The 8059-nt window shown below is 29.6% G+C and overlaps 1 protein-coding gene across 1 annotated transcript in view; it reads left to right on the top strand.

Annotated features, from left to right (window-relative positions):
• The first annotated feature begins 6537 nt into the window (after positions 1–6537).
• Positions 6538–8059, top strand: part of LOC117180639 — an 88595-nt gene continuing 87073 nt past the window's right edge. Inside the window, exon 1 of the mRNA XM_033373128.1 lies at positions 6538–6635. Coding sequence (XP_033229019.1) covers positions 6538–6635 — 98 coding nt within the window. The remainder of the gene's footprint in view (positions 6636–8059) is intronic.

Raw genomic sequence — 8059 nt, 5'->3', positions numbered from 1 at the left:
TTTGTAATATAGCAAGACTTCCTGAAGCATTCCTTTCCCGTGAGGGGAACCATAAGTAGGCCATTATGCTCGATCCACTGGTGCCGGAAGCCCATTCATGCGATCGGCTTTGCAAATCCTTGATATCACTTTCAGAGTGGACGAAAGGTTCGAAATTCAAAGCAGTTCTCTCCCCTTTGAAGCCATGCCTTCAAGGCATGCAAGATCTCCTGAAACCTTGTTGATTTAATTTCCCCCCTTCTCAGCCCATTCAACGCCTGGGAAAACCAGCCTGTAGTAGACAGGAAAAAATTAAAACGTATTGCACTGCATCAGTCTTTAAAAATAATAATGAATAAATAATAAAATATTAAGAGATTAGTAGAAAGTCATTAGACATTTTTATTTTATTCAGTCATGGGTAGGATTTTGACACCTATATCCAATAATAGATAATTATTTTCGAATTGCTCCTGCAGTTACGTTTAATTATTTTACAAAAATCATAAAAGCTCAATTTTTTAATTCATTTTTCTTATTTCTTATATAACACGAGATTTTTTATACGACTGTGATATTTTAAATCTTGATACTATGTAACCTAGCTTAGAATAACAGAAAAGTTAAAAATGCTACTATTTGGTTGAAAATTACCCTTTTTGTTGAATTGGAATATTTATGGGTAGGAAAATTCAAGTGGTTTACATAACAAGCTTTTTATTTTGAAAGTTCTATAATTTGGATAAAATATTTTTTCTCTCTTCACTGAAAAATCTTTATTTGTCGAAAATTTGCATTTTGTTGAAAATTTGTCGTTCTGCACAGAAAAATTTTTTTTAGGTTGAAAATTTGTTTTTCTGCTTTTGAAATCAATATCTTTTATTCCGTTAAGAATTCATCTTTGCAGCTAATAAATTCAACAGCTTTTTTATCTGAAACATTTTGTTCAAAATTCTATTAATTTTTTGAAACTTTTAATTTTGGGTTGAAAATGCAACTTTTTTAAAAAATCCGTTCCTATTTGATTAAAATATCAACTATTTCTGTTTTTTTTTTAGAATTTATCATTTTGTTAAAAATTCATCTTTTCGTTTGAAAATTCTACTATTTGCTTCAAAATGTAATTCGTTTCAAAAATGCTATTATCTATGAAAAAATGGAGCGGTTTTTAGTTAACTATCATTTTTCAACAGAAAATTTGACCATTTGGTTGAAAATTTGACTATTTTCTTCAAAATCGTTTTTTAGTTGTTTAAAATTAATTTTTTTACTGAAAATTTAACTGTTTTATATTTGGTTAGGAATTAATTTTTTTGTTGATGAAAATTCATATAATATAAAATTATATTATATCATTAAAAATTCGTCTTTTTCATTTTTAAATTTATCCCCTTCCATGTAAGTTTTATATTTCTTGTTTGCAAAATTAACTATTACATTTTTTAATCAACTTCATCTTTGTAGGTAACATTTTTAACGATTTTGTTGAAAGTTTGAGTATTTTGTTAAAAATTCAGATCTTTGGTTGAAAATATTAATATTTTATTGATTATTTGTTTTTTTGTATGGTTGAAATATCAAATATTACATTCTTGTTGAGAATGCATCTCCTTTCAAAATTCTTTTTTTTTAATATTCAACTATTTGTTCTAAATTTCATGCATTAGTTTAAAAATTCACCTATTTTGTTAATGATTCGTGTTTTTTCTTTGGAAATTTATTTCTGTTGGTAGAAATTACATCTTTATTGGTTGATATAATATCTATTACGTTTTTTTCATACTTTGTCTTTGTAACTTAAATATGCAACAATTTGTTAAAAAATCTCGCATTTTGTTAAAAACTTTATTATTTTATTGAAAATCTACTTTTTGGTCAAAAATGTACTCGTAACTATTTGATTAAAAATTCGTTCTTTCGCGGTTGAAATATCTACTCTTATACTTTTTTTTAGAGAATTGAGCTTTTCGTTAAAAGTGGATATTTTGAAGATGGAAATTAAACTATTGGCTTTAAACTGTTTTGTTAAAATGTCATATTTTCTAATTAAAAATATGTCCTATTGAATCGAAAATTCTATTTTTTTGTCGTAAATTGAATTTTTTTCTCAAAAGTTTAATTAATTGTTAAAAAAAAGCTTCCTTGGTTTCTTAAACATTTTGGTTCAATTAGTCCAAAAAATTCCTACAAAATTACATGAATTAAATATGTTAAAAAATACTTTTCACTGTCCTATTTGTTATGTAGTGTAAATAAACAATTAACAATTAACAAATGTATTGAACAAAATTATCTAACACGTGGATTTTATTTAGTTATTAACGCCATTTTAGTTTTTTCTTAAATCACATTAGAAAAGAAATTATTATTTAAACCTTAACTTATTTCAGCAATGAAGAGTTTGAGTCAGGCGATAGAAGTTGAAAGTCAGGAATTAGGAATGGGTAGTTAGGAGTTATAAGTTAGAAGTCAGGAGTTCTGACACAGGAGTTAGGAGTTAAGAGTGAGGAGTAAGGAACAAAAAGTTAGCATTTAGGATTTAGATGTAAGTAGTAAGAAGTTCAAAAAGTCCTAGAGCTGAAGGGCCTTATCAAGTTTAATCTGGAATATTTTTTTAATTTATTCAAACTAGGCGTCTTGCACCTACAAAAAAGAGTTTCTTGCCTATTAAAACACAAATCAGACACTTAAACTGCCTGCTATAATACATGACCACTCCTATTTCTCCTTTATTCCCCTATCAATCCTTCCATTCCTACCTCCCGACACCAAACTTTAACGCTCGCTTTCCCTCCCTGATCCAACCTCTTCCTTCTCTACTTTCTTCTATACTCACTCCCCTCGATATTTCCAATCACTTTCTCTACTCTCCTTATTTTCCCTCACTTCTCCTAGTTGCTCTCTTTTAACTTTCCTAAGTTTTGAGTCAGGAGATAGCAGTTGAAATTCAGGAGTAAGGAATGAGTAGTTAGGAGTTATAAGTTAGAAGTCAGGAGTTCTGAGACAGGAATTAGAAGCTAAGGGTCAGGAGTAAGGAATTAGCAGTTAGGAGGCAGGTGTTAGGATTTTATAATCAGGAGTTAGAAATTAGTAATTGCGATTCGGAAGTTAGTACCTAGAAATCAGGCGTCAGGAGTTAGGAGACATAAGTTATAAATTGAGTGTCAGCCTTCAGGAATAAGGGTTTAGCAGTTAGGAGCTACGGATGGCGAGCTTGGAGTTTGGAGTTAGGTGTTAGGACTTGGGAGTTATGAGTGAGACTCTAGACGTCCAAAGTCAGAAGTTAGGATTACGAAGCTAGTAATTAGTATTTAGGAATTAGGAGTAATGAGCTAGGGGTTGTGAGTTATAAGCTAGGGATTAAAAGTTATGATATATGCGTTAGGAGCTGGGAATTATGAGTTAGAAATCAGGAGTCAGAAGTTAGGTGAAAGAAGTTAGGGGTACGGCAAAGGAGTACCTCTCACTTCCCTTCATGGAAAATGTTAGTAGAAGTACTTACGAGTAAAAAAAAAAAGTAAAGAGTAAAGAAGGAAAGTAGCCACAAACTTGAAAACAAAGAGCAAACTTAAAATTTCAGGCATTCATGAATCGTTCAAGTTCACGCTCGATAAATTTTATGCTTCCATAGGAATTTCGCAATGATGATTTTCAACGACACCGAAACCATCAGGATTGGAGGCGATTTCGTAACTTATTTCTACTCCGTTTCCCGAATTCTCACTGAAATCCCACCCCTAAGATTAGATTAAATCTAGTAGATCTTATCATCACCTGAATAACTGAATTCTAGTCTTAAGTATATTTTCTTATTTTTTGCTTTAAAAGGTTCGAAAATTATACACATAGAATTGTATATTTATGTTTACCAAGAATTGGTCCTTTTTTCAAATTTTAAATCTCTACAGTTATTTTTAAAAATTAAAATCACATTTGTCACTTCTATTTGAATAAATTATCCCCGTGGATTAACCACTCTTGAATTTAAGTCTAATTTAATTGAATTTAAGTTTAATTTAATTTAATTTAATTTAAGTTGCTGATTTTTTTACAATTTTTTTTCTAATCTTGTAGTGTAACTTGAAAGATTTCAAAAAATTGTTAACAGATTTGACATATTTTGTGGCCAAAAATATATTAAGGTATTTTAATATATTACAAAGAAATTTTGTATTTTCTCAATAATTTGAAAGGATTTCAAGGATTTAAAAGAATTTAGGGAATTTTTTGAAATTCAATACAAGAAATTTTCAAGAGCTTTAAAAAAGTTCAAGAGATTCAAAAGAATTTAAAAGAGTTTGAAATATTCGTGGGCATTTAAAACAACTTCAAGGAATTATTAATATATTTCATTAATGTAGCGTGACTTCAAATGGCTTAAAGTATTATATGGTATTGACAAAGATTCCAGGATATTTTCAAGAGATTAACAAATTTTTAAAGGGATTTTTAAGCATTTAAGTGATTTTAAGTGATTTGAACAAATTAAAAGATGTTTAAAATGTTTCAAGTACATTTCATAAGTTTAAGGTTTCAAGGTAAGTTTCACGGTATTTTTATGACTATTCTAGGATTTTAGGAAATATTTCCGGATTCTGAGAAAATCAATGAGATTTTTTTATAATTTTTTATAGAGTAAAAAGAATTTATTAACAAGAAGTGAAGAATTGGTCAGGGTTACAAAGATCTGAGGAGATTTTCAAGTAATTTTTGTGATTCAGTTGAATAGTTTTGAATTTGTTTAATTTCTGTTAAATTCTCTTTAATTCACCTCAAATTCTTAGGTAAATTTATAAAATTCTAATTAGTTCCGCCCGCTTCTTTTCAAAGGTGTTCCAAAATTATGTAATAAACAAAAACATTCCTTAAAACAAATTATTTGTTGAAAAACAATTTTTTCTGATTTTGCATAATTTCACGTTTTTTTAAACTTAAATTGCAAAAAAGTTGTATAAAAACAATGTAAGGATGAGGAAATTTATTCTTGAGATTATTATTGTTGATATTATAAACATGTTTAAGAAACAAATTTATTATTAAGGTGTTTCTTTACCGAAAAATTCGTTATTTTTCAATGCAAATTTTTTTAAGTAGGAACATTGGGATAGATTCAGAAAAATTCAGAATTTTTTCATTAATCTCATGATTTTGTTAAATAAATGCAATAGTCCGATATTCGTCGGCAGAAGAATTCGTTTTTTTTTAATGCTAGTCCTTTCAGTTAGAAACTTTATGAGAATTTCAGCAAAATTCATAATTGGTTGTTAAATTTAATTTTAATTATTTAATAAAAAATGCATTAATCTTCTTCTTCTCAATTAGGAACTTAATGATAATTTTAATACCACTCATACTTGTTTGATAAATTCTATGATGTTTTATATAAATTCATTAAAAATATGCAATATTTGGGTATTCGTCGGCAAAAATGATTTTTCCGTCCACAGATGTTCAATTAATGTATTCTTTGATGAATTTGTTTGAAAAAATAGTAAAGTTTTTTAACTAATCAATAATGAATGTTGCTGAATTTATTATAAAGATGCGAATTAAAACGTCTGAAATAAAAAAAATGCATTTATTTCATCGAAAGGTTCCCCAATCAATCATTTGTTTAAAAGACCATAAAATTGACCAAATAATTATAAATCTAGTTTAACTTATCACGAAGTTCCTAATTCAAGAAATTAACATAAAAAACTAATTTTTTGGTCAAAACATGCTAAATTAATGCATTTCTGTATTAAATTTTATTTTTTTAAAACATATCATTTATTAAATAATTTTAAATATTGCTGAAATTGTCATGAAGTTCCCAAAGAAAAGGACTGGCATTGAAAAAAACGAATGTTTCTGCCGACAAATGCTTGAATAATGCATGCCTTAAATCAATTTGTTAAAAAACATCATAAGACTATTCAACAAATTATGAATTTTACTAAACATACCATAATGTTCCTGATTAAAAAATTGTTATACAAAAAAAATTTTCGTTCGAAGCATGTCTGATTAATGCCTTTCTGATTATATTTGTTTATAATATTAACAATAATAATCTCCTGAAGAAATTTCTCCATTGTTTTCTTATAACATTTTTTTAAATTAATAGTATCGGAACATCTTTATAAATGTTATTTATGAAACTTAGAGGATTACAACAATTTTCCTAATATTAATGAATACCGGGAATGTCAAATAGAAAAAAATGACTATTTTTTGTAATATCTGTTTACTTGTAAGTAAATTGAAAGCCTAATTTGAATATCAGACTCAACAACTCTTTTAGAAATCCTGTCTGCTTTTTTTATATTTTTGTTGTCTAAATCGCTCTATATTTATGGGCTGTAAGTTATTTTGAACTAAAAAGGACATTTTTTCCCGCTGTGCAGCCGTAGGATCAGTCTAAGGACTCTCTGGAGAAGAACGTGACAATCTTTAAGTGAAATCTGCTCAGGCGCTGATAGTGGGTATATAGGTCTGGGATACAGCTGTTGTTAAGCCTATATAATATCGTTCAAACGGAGCGCGCGCGCAAGTCCTTCTTAAGAGGGTCTGTAGATGAGTCAACACTCAACACTTCATGCGAGACCCACTCCGCCGTGGAAAAGCCACGTGACCAGCGCCACCAATCACAGTCACCATCTAACCCCACCATGGTAACTACCACCTCCACCAGCCAACTGCGAGTAAAGAGACAGCTATATTAGGCCGTCCCTAACCCGTGAGCGGCACTCGTGCTCCAGCCAGTCTGGCAAGCTAACAACCAAACGTTTCGTGCACTCATGTATCCAAAAGCTTTGACTGGAGTACTATTAACCCTCGCTAGCCCTAATAATGACTTTTTTACGATATAAGCCTGGTTATCTGTGAATTACTACTTTCTGCGAGTTAATGCACAATTTATCCACTACTGTCGTGGTGCGCACATCTTTTTATTTAATTAGATAATTGGGTGTGTTTTATATATATTTTATAATTTTGCGTCAAAATTTCAAATGTAAGAAATCTGTAAATCTCAATGTTTTAAGTATAAGATGGCATTTTATAATAATCGTGTAATCTAGATGCTTTAGCAGTAAGAGGAATATATCATTTAAAGGTATAATTGTGTGTCCTAATTGACTATACCTAACCTATCTCGAGTTTCATAATAAATAAAATAATATTTGTCCTTGCACATCCTTAAAGGCGACTGACTGGTGATGCCTGAGATTTATCCTTTGACCAAATATTCTAATGGATCTTTAGTGAAAACCCCGCCATTGGGAGTCCTACTTGTTTGGTAAGAGCCGAAGTCCTTACAAGTATTTTTGTTAATCGACTGTACACAATTTCCTAGTTCTCTAAATCATTGACAAATACTGCAAAACTTTTGCTTCAATAGCCATTTTCTTTCAACGATTATTTATTTGCTACTAGTATCCACCTCGTATTGACTGTTTCTAATTGAATTACGATATTCCGAGTGATTTCCAATTCTATATATATATATAGGCCTTAAACTAAAATGTAATGCCTTCTGTTAAAGTTAATTGCTTCTCTTGTTACTTATAATTTTTTAAAGCGTTAGTTTGATATACGAGGGCTCAACTACGCAAGGTAAATCCGAATAAATTAGACTCAGCCGGACCCTGAATGCCCGAGGCTCAAAAGATTACTTTGTACGTTAATACCAGGCTTTATTCCGTATGCCCCGGTTAAGGGAACGCGTGTAGATCCTTAATAAAACGTCCAGCTTGCCACGAACGCGTTCTGCGAGCGTTTTCGACTCCCTTAATCGCTAAGAAGATTTATGAGGTTTTACAATCAGCTTTAGAGAAACAAACAACTATAAAGCCGTGGGTAAATTAGGTAAATTTTTTAATGAAATTTTGAACCTGGTGCCTCTTTTTTGGGTCTATTTAGTTTATTTTCCAACCAAGATGGCGTTTTTTAGTAAGAAAGACGAGTTGCAAATGAAGAATGGAACAGTTAAATTTTCAGCTTAAAATCTTAATTTTCAACAACAACAATAAAAACGTTTTAATAAAATCTGGAAAATAAATTCTTTAAAATATTGTTAAATTAAATTATTAAATAA

This window comes from Belonocnema kinseyi, chromosome 9 (genome assembly GCF_010883055.1).
Source record: "Belonocnema kinseyi isolate 2016_QV_RU_SX_M_011 chromosome 9, B_treatae_v1, whole genome shotgun sequence".
Taxonomy (NCBI): domain Eukaryota; kingdom Metazoa; phylum Arthropoda; class Insecta; order Hymenoptera; family Cynipidae; genus Belonocnema; species Belonocnema kinseyi.
This window is presented reverse-complemented; position numbering and strand designations above follow the sequence as displayed.